This window comes from Dendrobates tinctorius, unplaced genomic scaffold, assembly GCF_039654945.1.
Source record: "Dendrobates tinctorius isolate UK_male_01 unplaced genomic scaffold, ASM3965494v1 ptg000030l, whole genome shotgun sequence".
NCBI lineage: Eukaryota > Metazoa > Chordata > Amphibia > Anura > Dendrobatidae > Dendrobates > Dendrobates tinctorius.
The window spans coordinates 12,480,128-12,496,358 of NW_027361698.1; the positions used below are offsets into that span (position 1 = coordinate 12,480,128).

Sequence of the window (16,231 nt, forward strand, 5' to 3'; positions counted from 1 at the left end):
ATAACCAGGTTCCCCGTATCATGTTCCCACATGCTTTATGCATCTATCAGCCCTCTGTGTTTGTACTGTTACACATTTAATATTATGGCTGATCCAAACAATCAGGGCAATTGTTACCACCCACCTTTCGTGTCTACCTTTTTCCTCATAGACTGTAAGCTTGCGAGCAGGGCCCTCATTCCTCTTGGTATCTGTTATGATCTATGTGATTATTGTTATGCTGTAATGTCTATTGTCTGTACAAGTCCCCTCTGAAATGTAAAGTGCTGCGGAATATGTCGGCGCTATAGGAAAAAAGTTTATTAGTATTATTATTATTAATCATAATGATTTATGATGGTTTTCCAATATGTCTATAACATTTTTTTCTCGGTCTGTGGTTTTTTGAAAAGCTGCCCAGAAAAAATAAAAAGTCAAGTTGGCAACCCGGGTGTAGTGTGAACTCTACATTGAATCCTCCCCAGCTTCTCTTTTCTGGCTCACCAAGAGAAGAAGGGAGATGGGTGCTAAGCCAGTCAAGAATGCCCAAGATACTGAACAGTTGGAAACACCCTCTCACTGTGTATTGGGATTTGCACTTATTTACATAGAAAGTTTTCATTGCTTTACATGTCACCTACCCAGTGCTAGCACAGGCCTTTGATTTTATGTTAAAGGCTTTAGACTAAGATTGGGTGTTATCTTCAATCCTTAGAGCACTCTCATCGAGAACGAATGGAGTGGAGATGTGCATGCCCCAGCTCTGTTGCTTCAGATGGGCCTCTTCAGATCAGATCAGATCAATGTTCTTATAAAGATCAGCACTACACACAATAGTTTTAAAGGAAATATGTCAGCAAGATTTTATCATGTAATCTGAGAGCAGCAAAATGTAGGTGCGGAGAATCTGATTCCTGCTATGTGTTACTTATTAGGCTGTGTGCTGTTGTTTCAATAAAAACAACCTTCTATCAGCATAAGATTTTCACTACAGGACTTGGTGCATTGTGCCTCCTGGTCAACTGCTCTGTGTGATCCTGCCACCATCACCACCAAGTCATATAGTGAAAGATCAACAAATTTATTTATTTTAGTGAACACAACAAACAAACACTTGTTTAAAATCAATTAAAAAAGTCTGAGAAAAAACAGACATGAATCAAGAGACAAACAATGGGTCATAATATTATACAGTTAAATACTGAGAGCCCCAAACTAACCGTACAATCAGTGTGCTGTAAACAAATACAGATGCTTGCTGGCTGTAATAGCCCAAATTCTGCTATAACATTAATGTATCCGTGTGCTGTTTGCATATGAGCCTCCAATAGAAAATACTGATAGTACTAAGTACAAAATCAAAAATAGCATGATCACATCAGTGCAAATACACGCTATAGATTTGTGCCACGCAAAAACAGCATATTACCCACAAGCCAGGCCATAGAGGCATGGATGAAATCACCCCTTCCCCCAGCGTGATAGCAGCTGGCCCCTGAACACAAGCACACGGCTGGGTTAAATGGACCCCGGACATATGATCCATAACATATGAGACACAACATAGTTTATTGAAATACTAGATGGTGGCCCGATTCTAACGCATCGGGTATTCTAGAATATGGCCAGGGGGGTTATACTCACCTTCCAACGGCCCCCGATCTCCTCTCCACGTTCCCGGCATCTTCCGGTCCCAGTAATGCTTAGTGCGAAGGACCGGAGATGAAGTCACTCTCGCGAGAGCGCGACGTCATCAGCGGTCTTTCTCACAAAGCATTACTGGGACTGCAAGATGCTGGGCGCGTGAAGAGAGGAGGGAAAGAGTCCGGGGGCCGTCGGAAGGTGAGTATATTACTATTTTTTATTTTACTTCTATTTTTTTTACAGGTTTATGGTACCCAGGGCCTGGAGGAGAGTCTCCTCTCCTCCGGACCCTGGGTACCATCCGCACATTGAGTGCTGCGCTGGTCATCTCCCGGCTGCGTCGCCGCTGACCTCCGTCAGGAGATCAGCGGCTAGTGCCGCAGCTCTCCCGACAGTAGCGGTGGAGTGCGTCATTCGAATGCTGCGCCAATTCGCGGCCGGACTGGGCCTGTGGCTGATTGTTCGCGGCCGGCCGGGTGCTTTCAGACCTCAAATAATGCATATAAATCAAGTTCACAATCATTTAGAAGCAACAATACTAATGTTTTAACTCAGGAAGAGTTCTGAAATCTATATTTTGTGGAATAATCATGATTTTTAAAAACAGCTTTCATGCGTCTTGGCATGCTTGCCACCAGTCTTTCACACTGCTTCTGGTACAAAAATTTAAGCAGTTCTTCTTTGATGGCTTGTGACTATTCATCATCCTCTTGATTACATTCCAGAGGTTTTCAATGGGGTTCAGGTCTGGAGAATGGGCTGCCCATGACAGGGTAATTAAGCACATCTGTTAACTGGCATCTACTACCACCAGAAACATACTCAAGTCAGGGATTGGAGTAAATTTCTAGAGCAAGTTATGCCACTAAAGTGGAGTAATGTTTTATGAATTTGACAGGTGGACATAAGCAAACATTGTCCCACATATATCCTGCCAATGCTATGCCCATATTAGTGTAGCTGGCCAGTACTGGCATGCAATCACCAAGTATCGCAATATTTTTGTGCAACTTCAATGATGCACAAAAGTATTGTGACAATCAAGGTGTTTTATGCCATAATGCTGGCATAAATGCCTTAATGAATTGGCCACCAAGTCTCTTGATAGAATTAATATTTCTGTTCTGTACAGTTCAATATTCAGTAGTCATTTGATTATCACTAGAGATGGGCAAACCAGTGGATGTTTGGATCCAACAAGTTCAGCCGAACAGTTAAAAAAAAGTTTTGTTTGGATGCGAGAACAGTACCCAAACCTGAACCAGGACCCAATTCAGATGAATAGGGGCCCAAACATCCATTGTTTGCCATGCTGTCATCTGCATGACAGCGCAGCAAACACTAGCTGTGATCGGGGGTAAGATCATTACTGTTAGTCAGAAGACTGTGGCTACCATGCTGTCAGATGATAGCATGAGCCAGTAGCTGTGACCGGAGGTAAAAAGTTTACGTCTGGTCACAGGTGGTGGTTGATGAGAGTACTAGTCCCATCAGCCTACGCCTGCTGTCCCTGATAACAGCGAGAGCATGCGGCGGCCGATGTGAGCATTCATCATAAATACATTTTTTTTAAAATTGGCGTTGGTTACCCTCTATTTTTGATAACCAGCATGGCAAAACTGACATCTGCGGGCTGCAACCCTCATCTGTCAGCTTTATTATGGCTGGTTATTTAAAATAGAGGGGTCCCCATGCTGTTTTTTAAAATTATTTCAATAAATGATCAAAAAAAAACCTCTGTGGGTTTCCCCTCATTTTTGACAACAAGCCAAGCTAAAGCAGACAATTGGGGGCTAGTATTCTCAGGCTAGTAAGGAGCCATGAATATTGGCCCCCTCCAGCCTAAAAATAGCAGCACACAGCAGGCCCAGAAAAGGCACCAATTCTGTCACTTTGCTCGGCTCTTCCCACTTTCTCTGTGGCAATAGCTAGTGGGGTTAATATTTCTGGGGTTGATGTCAGCTGTTTTATGGCAGCTGACATCAAGCCCACAAGATGGTAATGGAGAGGCGTCTCTCCATTACTCACGCCATAGTCAGGTTGTAAGTAAACACACAGCCAGAATAAAGTCCTTTATTTGAAAAAACTACACACAATTTTACTTTTTTATTTAAAAATAAAAAACAAAGTTATACTCAACTTATGCCCATTCCATTGAAATCCTAGTCCCCTGTAAAAACAGAAAATAAACATCAATTATACTCACCTAACACAAATTTCGTTGAAGCCCTGGTCTTCTGTAAAAAAAAACAAAAATAAAAACAACCATATCCCTCACCTGTCTGTCCCACTGACATACTGTAGAAATAGAATAAAGGAAAATCTACAATCAGAAAAAAACCTTATTAGAAAAAAAGTTATATTTTTCAATACCTGACTTTAATTAACAAAAAATATTGTAGATGATACATTATCAGTAAGTGATAATTCACTTTTTCACATGGCGATATGATATAGAGGATTTATGACCAGTTTCCTATCAATTTACCCTGTATGTCTTTACTTTCTTAGATATGGGAAGATTTTATTGGATAATGATTTTGAAGAGATCACTAGTGTCATCTGGCTGGATGATGTCAACTGTTCGGGCAAAGAGCCCACACTCACTCATTGTACCAAGCCAGACTGGGGCAAGCACGACTGCACTCATCAAGAGGACATTCATATAATGTGTTTTCCAGATACTGACCAGCACAGAACATTGTCTGGTAGGTAATATGTAATCATTCTTCATTTCCTTCTTTGTTGTTTTGCCTGTAAGGTGAGCTTCCTCCGCAGTGACAGACATTCACAGAAGAGGGTCCGTGTGCAAGAACAATAGGAAGGAATGTTCCTTTCCAACAGATGATTTCTTAAAAGTGAATAAATAGCTGCATAGTTTCATTATTTCTTTCCCTGCTGGCTGTGGAGAAATGAGGGTCAGTGGCTGCTCTCATCCATTGGCTCGGTTGTCTTAAGAAAGACCACATGGACCAGGGCTCATCCCACTGAATGCCCGCGCTCCTTAACCCGTGGACAGAATTCTACTCAGTCAACACAGGGTGAGAAGGTACAACAGCATGGCAATACCATACAGAAAAGTCCCAGCAAATACGCAAGATGGTGGAAATTACAGAATCTCACCATCCGCTGGTTGGTCGGAATTAGAGCAGATGCGACTTTGGGGCTTCCAATTCTGACTGCCTCACCAATGGCGGGCGGCTACAGAGAGGAGGTTATGGCAAGCTTAGGAAGCTGACAGTCTGTTAAGATAGGTCGCCTGATTGTCCCAACCTGGATTCTCCGAACGTTTTTGAAGGTTCAATGTTGGTTAATGGAGCACATCTGCATTCTTTCTGCCAGGGCCAAGGTCCTTTAAACTGGCATCCTTTTGAATCGAAAATCGAACAAAGCCAGATAACACTTTTATAGTTCACAACTGTCTTTCAGGCGTCATCTACTGGTCAGGGGGAGGTGAGATGAGAACAACTCTTTGTTTAACCACTTAACTATATGCCTTTTTATGGTGGCTGTTAAGGGTACTTAAACCACAGCGCCACTTTTTAACAGCGCTGAGGTTTATGTGTACAGCGCCCCTCAGAGTCGGATTTTCTCTGGGGTCTTAGATGCCGAGGGTAGCCGAGACCCCAGAAAACATGAGTCAGGTTAGTTTTTGCCTGCCACTCAACTTATAGCGTTCATGAAAATAGAAAAGAATTTTATTTATGCAGTCTGCAAAACTTTTCGGCCTACATGGCCTTCATCAAACTGCTCGCTTGTTTTACATAAGTGTGTCAGTACAGCAGGTCCTAATGAGGCACTGGTGGTTAGTAGAAGTGGGCATGGGTCCGGACACAGTTTCCACTGCTCGTCACATAGCTCATGTGACAAGCAATGGAAACTGCGTCCGGACCCATGCCCACTTCTACTAACCACCAGTGCCTCATTAGGACCTGCTGTACTGACACACTGACACACCCATGTAAAACAAGCGAGCAGACTGATGAAGGCCATGTAGGCCGAAACGTTTTGCACACTGCACAAATAAAATTATTTTCTATTTTCATGAACGCTATAAGTTGAGTGCCAAGTTATTTTCATTATGGCTCTTTGGTTTGGGTAACCTACTTGTGCACCCTGCAGTAGTGCCACGCTATATTTCACACGTTAGTTTTTGCCGACCCTGGTGTTGCAATCGCCGTTATTAACCGTATAACGACAACCACAATAAAAGTCTGATGTGCCATTTAATTTCTCTCTTGTCTGATGTAATCACACATCAGAGGAGAGATAAAGAGGGTCCCTGATCTCCCCCGGTAACTCCCGGTGTCACTGGGTCTCCTGGCTTCCCCCCACGGCTGCTGGCATCTCCTTCCGGTAAGAATATGGTGGGGCATGCGCAGTGCCCCCACCGAGATCTGCCGGCACCTGGCAACATTACAAAGATTTTTCCTGTTGGTTCATTTTGGTCACTGTGATAGACCCTATCACAGTGATCGAAATAAAAAACATAGTAAATAAATTCCCCCTTTATCACCCCCTTAGTTAGTGAAAAATAATGAAATAAAGAAAATATATTTTATTCCCATTTTCCCATTAGGGTTAGAGTTAGGCTAAAGTGAGTTGGGCTAAAGTTAGGATTAGGGTTTTAGGGTTGGGATTAGGGTTAGGATTAGGGTTAGGGTTGGGATTAGGGTTAAGTTTAGGGTTGGGGTTAGGCTTGGGATTAGGGTTAGGGTTGGGATTAGGGATAGGGATGTGTTGGGGTTAGGTTTGTGGTTAGGGTTATGGCTATGGTTGGGATTAGGGTTAGGGTTGTGGCTAGGGTTATGGCTAGGGTTGGGATTAGGGTTAGGGGTGTGTTGGGGTTAGGGTTGTGGTTAGGGTTATGGTTAGTGTTGGGATTAGGGTTAGGGGTGTGTTGGGGTTAGGGTTGTGGTTAGGGTTATGGTTAGTGTTGGGATTAGGGTTAGGGGTGTGTTGGAGTTAGGGTTGTGATTATGGTTAGGGTTGGCATTAGGGTTAGGGGTGTGTTGGAGTTAGATTTGGAGATAGAATTGGGTGTTTCCACTGTTTAGGTACATAAGGGGGTCTCCAAATGCAGTGCGCCTTCCCTTCTGAGCTCTGCCATGCGCCCAAACAATAGTTTACTCCACATATGGGGAATCAGCATACTTAGGACAAATTGCACAACGACTTTGGGGGTCTAATTTCTCCTGTTACCCTTGGGAAACTAAAAAATAGGGGGCTAAAAAATCATTTTTGTAGAAAAAAATATATTTTTTATTTTCACGGCTCTGCGTTATAAACTTTTGTGAAACACTTGGGGATTCAAAGTGCTCACCACACGTCTAGATAAGCTCCTTGGGGGGGTCTAGTCTCCAAAATAGGGTCATTTCTGAGGGTTTCTACTGTTTAGGCACATCAGGGGCAACATGATGCCCGCAGACCATTCCATCAAAGTCTGCATTTCAAAACATCACTACTTCCCTTCCGAGCCCCGACATGTGCCCAAACAGTGGTTCCACTCCACATATGACACTGGTCAGCACAGCAAAATTTAGCCTGATCATGATCAAACAAAATAGGAAGCACACTGTAGTGCCATAGCATGGAGACTTTAGTCTAAGTGATGATTGGCATTAGGTTAGGGTCCTGGAAAACGAGAAATGCCTTACCGTGGCTTCCAGGTACACATAAATTGGCCATTTTATTCGCTAAGCTTTCTCAATTTTTCATATTTCTAATGCAGTAATGCAATTCATTTTTCATATTTCATGTTTGCATGCGCTACATGGCGCTACAGTGTGCTTCCTATGTTGTTTGAGTGTATATGAGTTGGTGACTCTAGGTTAATCACCTGTTCACATTTAGTTTATGCTTGGATGTGACGGTCAGTTTTTTGAAATTTGTATTCATTAACCTTCTGACTGAGCACTCCACCTCTTAGCAGCAGGCGTTTTTAATCACAGCAGGGCCATCACCCCTCCACAGAGATATAGATTTCAGTCTAAGGAGAGGATTTATATAGGTTCCCATTCAGATGAAGACTTTAGTCTGTGAGGATTGGCATTAGGTTAGGGTCCTGCAAAATGAGAAATGCCTTACCGTGGCTTCCAGGTACACATAAATTGGCCATTTTATGCGCTAAGCTTTCTCAATTTTTAATTTTACTAATGCAGTAATGCAATTCATTTTTCATATTTCATGTTTGCCTGCTATGGCGCTACTGTGTGCTTCGTATTTTGTTTGATTAACCCATTATTAACCCATTAGCCACCGCTACAGGGCAATGGGAATAGAGAGGCTAAGTGCCAGAAAAGGCGCATCTTATAGATGCGCCTTTTCTGGGGTGGCTGAGGGCAGATTTTTTTTTAGCCAGGGGGCTCAAAACAATGGTCCCTATCTAGGCTATTAATATCTGCCCTCACTCACTGGCTTTCCTTCTCTGGCGGAGAAATTACAGTGGGAGACCACACAATTTTTTTCAATGAATTAACCCCTTAATTTAACACCTACATGTCCCAAATTTTACACACATACCCTAATCTAATTATTAGTCAAAGACATATATAAAGAAAAAATGAAATGAAATTGTTTACTATAAACCATGTGTCATTTCATGTCAGGTTTTGTAATGATTTTACAGAAGCCGACAATTGATTTAGCGGCTACTCTGCTATGTAGAACTCTATGAAATGTAAATATATATATAGCATATGTGTGTCTCAATGACATGTATATATACTGTATATATATACTGTATATATATGTATGTATTCTATGTGTCTATATCTATTCTTTCCATTCTTTATTAAACATCTCAGTGTGATTTTACTGTATCGCAAAATGAATTGCCGGCTTTTGTTAAGGGACACCGGTGCGTATTTCTCGCAAGTCACATGTCTGGTCCGTGTGTAATCCCTATTTTTTTCGCCCCCATAGACTTGCATTGGCGTATTTTTGGAGGAATACGCTGACAATCGCAGCATGCTGCAATTTTCTCAGCCCGTAAAATACGGCCGAGAAATAAACAGCTGATGGGAGCTGCCCCATAGATTAACATTGGTCCGAGTGCAATGCGTTGTTTTTGTGCCTCTCACTCGTCCGTATTTCTCTCTAGCGTGACTCCGGCCTTATGGTTTGAGGATGCCATTACCCACTGGGAGGGCCTCTGATGTTCCAGAACAGCACGACTCATAAATAACCCCATTTTACAAAATACACCTCTTGATGAATTAATCTACAGTTGCAGTGATGATATTGACACCACTGGTGTGTTACAGAATTTTAAACAATTGGGCAGTGAAGAAAAAATAATTACATTTTACTACAAAAAAATTATTTTAGCCACAGATTTTACATTTTTGCAATGAGAAATGGGTACAAATGGCACCAAAATTTGTCACACAATTTCTGGCAAATGTAGAAATACCCCATATGTAGCTGTACAGTACTGCTTAGCCATACAAAGAGACTTGGGAGGGATGGAGCGCTATTTGCCTCCTGTAACGCAGATTTTCCTAGAATAATTTTGTGAACTCCATATATAGAACCCCTAATTGCCAGAAGAGCAGAATCCCCCTTCAAGTGACCCCATTTTGGATATTATGCCACTTTGGGAATTTTTCTACAGGTGTAGTGGCGATTTTTACTCCATGGGTGTTTTCCATAAACAAGCAACGGTGGATGTTACTGAGTAAATTGCAAACTGCCATTTTAAAGCCCAGTACTTTATAGTGACCAGTTCGTTGTGGTTCCCAGTAGTGATGAGCAAGTGTGCTCGTTACTCGAGTTTTCCGAGCATGCTCTGGTGTTCTCCAAGTATCTTGGGCATGCTCGTAAATTATGAATACATGTGGGGATTCCCTAACAGGCAATCCCTGCATGTATTCAGGCTGTCTAGCAGCCGCAAATCATGCAGCTGCGGGGACTCAGACATAATTTATGAGCACGCCCAGATACTCGGAGAACACCCATGTTTCCCATGCTCGGAAAACTCGAGTAACGAGCACACTCACTCATCACTAGTTCCAAATTCATGCTTCTGGAGAAAAGCATCTGTAATTTAAGAGGGCTGTCATTGCTACAGAAATGCCAAAGATGTTGATACTAAAAGTGGTGGATGCACACTCTCGGGCTCAGAAGGGTGGGGGCCATTTTGGAGTGCAGAATTTGCTGGATTACTTTTGAGGTGTGAGGAGCCATAGCACTTTTCCAGAGTCTTTGTGCAACCAGTAATGTGAAAACCCCTTATATTTCTATTGACAGGTGACAGACCTGAGTGGCTATTTTCTATTTTTGCAGATTGAGTTGAAGCTTTTATTAGGAAAATGTTACATAATGTTTGGAATCACATTTATTCTGCGCTCTATGCTGAACACTTACTTTGGAGTCTTCAACTAAATTGCCGAGTGATGTGATTCTGATGAAACCCCAAGGGATCCACTAACTGTCATAAGGCAGCAGAGTTACTCTGGACTCCGTCTGGCCTCTGTTCAACAGTTTCCTTCCTTTCAGAAGTGCTCAAAACTGAGGTGGACTGCGCTTTTATGCATGCCTAAATAGACGTAGTCCACCGGATCATAGGACAGACAATGTCCACAGTGTCTCCATCTGCCTCATTATACGGAACCTTTCGCCGGTGGTTCCATCTGAATCACGTATTTCAGAGAATTACACAAAAATCCTGGTGCAAGTGCTCAGCGCAGAGCACAGGATAAATGTGAGCTGAGCCTTACTGTGATCTTTGGTAGGCAGAATGAAAAAATCAACTGCAGGTGAAAAGTTAGTTTTATTTATTTTTTATTCCCTTATGATGACCTTATTGTTTGGGTCAGTGCGATTACAGCAATACCAGGTTTATATTGTTTTTTATGCTTGGCTGCTGTCACACACTAAAAGACATGTTCAGTAGGATATGAAAGTGGCATGTCCAGTAGGATAGTACCATACAGAGAAGTGACACCTTGCTGTGGTTGATGGGTACACATGAATTGGCCAGTTTATGCACTCAGAGCCTTCATTTTTTGTAAGTATATCTTGATGAGTAACAATACAGCTTAGATTTAATGTTTTCAGTATTTTGATATATCTTGGCCCTTACAGAGTGTTGCTGTGTTTTTTTACATGTCATACAGTCATTGCAGCTTATACCTGTTCACACTAAGGAGGTGTTGGTTAGGTTTTTTTTTTAGATAGATAGATAAATAATTTAGATCTTGCATACCAGTCTTGATGAAGAGTGCAATGTGTAAGATGTGCCACATTCACAAACAGCCATGCATCTCTTATTAAGTTTGGTGCATCTTTTAGCTGCTAAATGTTGCCACAAGAAATGCTCTCTTGCGAGGAAAGTAGTTGTAAATGATGGTGAATTTTGTTAGCTGTGCTCAGTAGAGTTGAGCGACTTTTGGTTTTTTAGGGTCGCGTTTCGTTTCGTGAAACCCGACTTTTCCAAAAGTCGGGTCGAGCAAGATCGTCCGATTATAGGGAAAAGTCGGGGTCGTCCCGAAACACGAAACCCAATGTAAGTCAATGGGGAATAAAAGTCGGCAGTGAGAGGAGGACAGGAAACACACCTACAGTGCCCATTTGAATGCCAAAAGCATCAATTCTTCTTACTTAAGCTTGTCAACCTTAATTAACTTCATAATACAAGTTACGCACTGAAAAATGGGGGTTATTTGGCTAAATTTGTGTGGGGGGAGGGCTGGCTGCAGGTTTTCATGTGCCCTGGGCGAAAGAGCGCCCCTTTAACACATACCACAACTCATCATGCTCCGATACGGCAGAGAAATAGCGGTATAGTACAATGAAAAATACCTCACTTTTTACATCTCATGACGAGGCCCATCTATTTCTCCATACAAAATCATTGGTCCCATATAATGTTTGAAACAGTATATGATGAGCTCCACATAATGCTACAGTATATGTTGGTCCCCATGGATGAAGCTCCACTGTCTTATGGGCCCAAATAATGCTCCAAACATAATGGGCCCCATTTCTAATGCTCTAGTGTATAATGGGCCCTGTAAATGCTGCTCCAGTGTCTGATGTCCACCTTTGGAATGTTCCAGTGTATGGTGGGCCCCATCTATCATTCTCCAGAGTATAGTGCTCCCCAAAAATTGCTGTCCCAACATAGAAAACAATCAAATAAGTCTCCTCGCTAGGGAATCCCTGTACTTGTCTGGACAGGTGCTGTAGCTTGCTTAACAGCTCGCCAGCCGTTCTCACGCCCAGTATGGATTGCACGTGATTGCACAAAGGTTAGAAAGGGTACCGTATCCCTGGATAACATGTATGGATAGCGTACCCATTCAAAATATATGTCTATACAGCATGAGGCAGGCTCAGACGGTGTTAGGCCCAGTATGGATTGCACGTCATTGCACAAAGGTTAGAAAGGGTACCGTATCCCCGGATAACATGTATGGATAGCGTACACATTCAAAATATATGTCTATACAGCATGAGGCAGGCTCAGACGGTGTTAGGCCCAGTATGGATTGCACGTCATTGCACAAAGGTTAGAAGGGGTACCGTATCCCCGGATAACATGTATGGATAGCGTACACATTCAAAATATATGTCTATACAGCATGAGGCAGGCTCAGACGGTGTTAGGCCCAGTATGGATTGCACGTCATTGCACAAAGGTTAGAAGGGGTACCGTATCCCCGGATAACATGTATGGATAGCGTACACATTCAAAATATATGTCTATACAGCATGAGGCAGGCTCAGACGGTGTTAGGCCCAGTATGGATTGCACGTCATTGCACAAAGGTTAGAAGGGGTACCGTATCCCCGGATAACATGTATGGATAGCGTACACATTCAAAATATATGTCTATACAGCATGAGGCAGGCTCAGACGGTGTTAGGCCCAGTATGGATTGCACGTCATTGCACAAAGGTTAGAAGGGGTACCGTATCCCCGGATAACATGTATGGATAGCGTACACATTCAAAATATATGTCTATACAGCATGAGGCAGGCTCAGACGGTGTTAGGCCCAGTATGGATTGCACGTCATTGCACAAAGGTTAGAAAGGGTACCGTATCCCCGGATAACATGTATGGATAGCGTACACATTCAAAATATATGTCTATACAGCATGAGGCAGGCTCAGACGGTGTTAGGCCCAGTATGGATTGCACGTCTTTGCACAAAGGTTAGAAGGGGTACCGTATCCCCGGATAACATGTATGGATAGCGTACACATTCAAAATATATGTCTATACAGCATGAGGCAGGCTCAGACGGTGTTAGGCCCAGTATGGATTGCACGTCATTGCACAAAGGTTAGAAGGGGTACCGTATCCCCGGATAACATGTATGGATAGCGTACACATTCAAAATATATGTCTATACAGCATGAGGCAGGCTCAGACGGTGTTAGGCCCAGTATGGATTGCACGTCATTGCACAAAGGTTAGAAGGGGTACCGTATCCCCGGATAACATGTATGGATAGCGTACACATTCAAAATATATGTCTATACAGCATGAGGCAGGCTCAGACGGTGTTAGGCCCAGTATGGATTGCACGTCATTGCACAAAGGTTAGAAGGGGTACCGTATCCCCGGATAACATGTATGGATAGCGTACACATTCAAAATATATGTCTATACAGCATGAGGCAGGCTCAGACGGTGTTAGGCCCAGTATGGATTGCAAGTCATTGCACAAAGGTTAGAAGGGGTACCGTATCCCCGGATAACATGTATGGATAGCGTACACATTCAAAATATATGTCTATACAGCATGAGGCAGGCTCAGACGGTGTTAGGCCCAGTATGGATTGCACGTCATTGCACAAAGGTTAGAAGGGGTACCGTATCCCCGGATAACATGTATGGATAGCGTACACATTCAAAATATATGTCTATACAGCATGAGGCAGGCTCAGATGGTGTTAGGCCCAGTATGGATTGCACGTGATTGCACAAAGGTTAGAAAGGGTACCGTATCCCTGGATAACATGTATGGATAGCGTACACATTCAAAATATATGTCTATACAGCATGAGGCAGGCTCAGACGGTGTTAGGCCCAGTATGGATTGCACGTCATTGCACAAAGGTTAGAAGGGGTACCGTATCCCTGGATAACATGTATGGATAGCGTACACATTCAAAATATATGTCTATACAGCATGAGGCAGGCTCAGACGGTGTTAGGCCCAGTATGGATTGCACGTCATTGCACAAAGGTTAGAAAGGGTACCGTATCCCCGGATAACATGTATGGATAGCGTACACATTCAAAATATATGTCTATACAGCATGAGGCAGGCTCAGACGGTGTTAGGCCCAGTATGGATTGCACGTCATTGCACAAAGGTTAGAAGGGGTACCGTATCCCCGGATAACATGTATGGATAGCGTACACATTCAAAATATATGTCTATACAGCATGAGGCAGGCTCAGACGGTGTTAGGCCCAGTATGGATTGCACGTCATTGCACAAAGGTTAGAAGGGTACCGTATCCCCGGATAACATGTATGGATAGCGTACACATTCAAAATATATGTCTATACAGCATGAGGCAGGCTCAGACGGTGTTAGGCCCAGTATGGATTGCACGTGATTGCACAAAGGTTAGAAAGGGTACCGTATCCCTGGATAACATGTATGGATAGCGTACACATTCAAAATATATGTCTATACAGCATGAGGCAGGCTCAGACGGTGTTAGGCCCAGTATGGATTGCACGTCATTGCACAAAGGTTAGAAGGGGTACCGTATCCCCGGATAACATGTATGGATATCGTACAAATTCAAAATATATGTCTATACAGCATGAGGCAGGCTCAGACGGTGTTAGGCCCAGTATGGATTGCACGTCATTGCACAAAGGTTAGAAGGGGTACCGTATCCCCGGATAACATGTATGGATAGCGTACACATTCAAAATATATGTCTATACAGCATGAGGCAGGCTCAGACGGTGTTAGGCCCAGTATGGATTGCACGTCATTGCACAAAGGGTAGAAAGGGTACCGTATCCCTGGATAACATGTATGGATAGCGTACACATTCAAAATATATGTCTCAGGAGGCAGGCTCAGACGGTGTCAGGCACAGTATGGATTTGACGGCCCAGATTACACAGCGGAGGAGCAGGGAGAGGTAAAGATTGCAAATGCTGGGGCCCTGGCCAAGCAAGGGGGGCCCACTCGTGGGCGTCGGTACTGGCACTGGGCCCCTCATAGTACAGCGGTGTGTCTGACGGCGGGTGTGCACCACCACCGTCAGAGACACTTGATTGCACTATGAGGGACCCTGTGCCAGTGCCCGCGCCCAAGAGTCGGCCTACCCACCTGTCCAGGGCAACGGCACTCGCACGGTGTCGTGCGGTAGGTGGTGACCCCGGCCATGGGGGGGGGAGGCAGCACAGTTAGGGAGTTTTAGAAAGTGGCATATGTTGATGTTGGACATTCAGCTGATGCAAAAGGCGAAATAGGTGAAGTACCAGGAAGAGGTGGACCAAAGCAAGCCATTTTTCTGTCACCCTATGTGTCATCAGGGGAAGGTGGGACAAAATCCTTGGAAACCCATGCGTGGTTCATTTTAATGAAGGTTAGATCATCCACATTTTGGGTTGACAGACGGGTCCTTTTTTCTGTCAGGATTGATCCAGCTGCACTGAAGACTCTTTCCGATAGCACACTTGCAGCTGGGCAAGCGAGCTCCTGTAAGGCATATTGTGCCAATTCAGGCCAGGTGTCCAGTTTAGCGGCCCAATAGTCAAAGGGCAATGACCTGTGTGGGAGAACATCGATATGGGAGGAAAAGTAGTTTGTAACCATAGTTGACAACTGCTGTCTCCTGTCACTTTCCATCGATGCAGTATTACCAGTTGTGTGAGCGGTATTTGAAAAATCAGTCCACAACATTGTCATGAAACCCCTGTCTCCAACGCCACTTCTGCTGTGTGCACCACGAACACCTCTGCCAAGCTGCCCCCGGCCCGTACGGCTCGTGTGAGAACCATCACCGCTGCTGTGTGCTGGGAATGCCTCAAGCAACCGATTTACCAGAGTTGCTTGTTTATTAGCCAATATTAGGTCAAGGTTCTCCTGTGGCATGATGTTTTGTAATTTGCCTTTATAGCGTGGATCCAGGATGCTGGCCAACCAGTAGTCGTCATCGTTCATCATTTTGGCAATGCGGGGGTCCCTTTTTAGGATCCGCAAGGCATAATCTGACATGTGGGCCAATGTTCCCGGTGTCAATGATGCACTGCGAGTGCTGGGTGGAGGAGCACTTTCTGGCAAATCCACATCCCTCCAGTCACGCACAAACCCTGTACCAGACCTTGCCACGCCAACATTTTCACTTGCCCCATGAGATGCATCCTCCTCCCCTAAGTAATCATCCCCATCATCCTCCTCCTCCTCCTCCTCTTCTTCCTCCACCTCGTCCAGGAGAGGTCCCTGAGCAGACAATGGCTGAATGTCATCAAGGATTCCCTCCTCCTCTTCCTCCTCATCAACATTGGCTGCAGACGCCTGCTCCTTAAGGTGCGTCAAAGTTTGCATGAGCAGACGCATAAGTGGGATGCTCATGCTTAGGATGGCGTCGTCTGCGCTTACCAGCCGTGTGCATTCCT

At 43.9% G+C, this 16,231-nt stretch overlaps 1 protein-coding gene across 6 annotated transcripts in view; it reads left to right on the forward strand.

Moving 5' to 3' along the window:
* Positions 1–16,231, forward strand: part of PRSS12 (serine protease 12) — a 497,636-nt gene that overhangs the window by 342,701 nt on the left and 138,704 nt on the right. For all 6 annotated transcript variants that reach the window (XM_073571862.1, XM_073571866.1, XM_073571863.1 and 3 more), the window contains one exon: positions 4,135–4,331. In XM_073571862.1, coding sequence (XP_073427963.1) covers positions 4,135–4,331 — 197 coding nt within the window. The remainder of the gene's footprint in view (positions 1–4,134; positions 4,332–16,231) is intronic.